This window comes from Phaethon lepturus, unplaced genomic scaffold, assembly GCF_000687285.1.
Source record: "Phaethon lepturus isolate BGI_N335 unplaced genomic scaffold, ASM68728v1 scaffold29434, whole genome shotgun sequence".
Taxonomy (NCBI): domain Eukaryota; kingdom Metazoa; phylum Chordata; class Aves; order Phaethontiformes; family Phaethontidae; genus Phaethon; species Phaethon lepturus.
The window spans coordinates 3,926-4,129 of record NW_010535975.1 but is presented as its reverse complement, the minus strand read 5'-3'; the positions used below and the strand labels follow the sequence as shown (position 1 = coordinate 4,129).

Here is a 204-nt window from a genome sequence, read left to right as displayed (position 1 = left end):
TCCCTTTGAGCCCCTCAGTATTTTTCCAAAGCTACGGGATGGGACGAGCAACCCGTGCCGTGGCGCGGAGCCTCAGGCTGCGCTCACCTGGCTGTCCTCTCCCTCCCATTGCTCTGCCGACCCCGGCGCCTGCTGGCACGGACAGTGATGCCAACCATCGAGAAGTTACTGTCCCGCGACTGGAAGGAGGGGGCGGGGGGGGGG

At 65.7% G+C, this 204-nt stretch overlaps 1 protein-coding gene across 1 annotated transcript in view; it reads left to right on the top strand.

Moving 5' to 3' along the window:
• Positions 1–147: 147 nt before the first annotated feature.
• SOX13 (SRY (sex determining region Y)-box 13) overlaps positions 148–204 on the top strand; it is a gene marked incomplete at its 3' end in the record, with an annotated part of 3,979 nt that continues 3,922 nt past the window's right edge. Inside the window, exon 1 of the mRNA XM_010286038.1 lies at positions 148–190. Within this exon, the coding sequence (XP_010284340.1) occupies positions 148–190 (43 nt within the window). The remainder of the gene's footprint in view (positions 191–204) is intronic.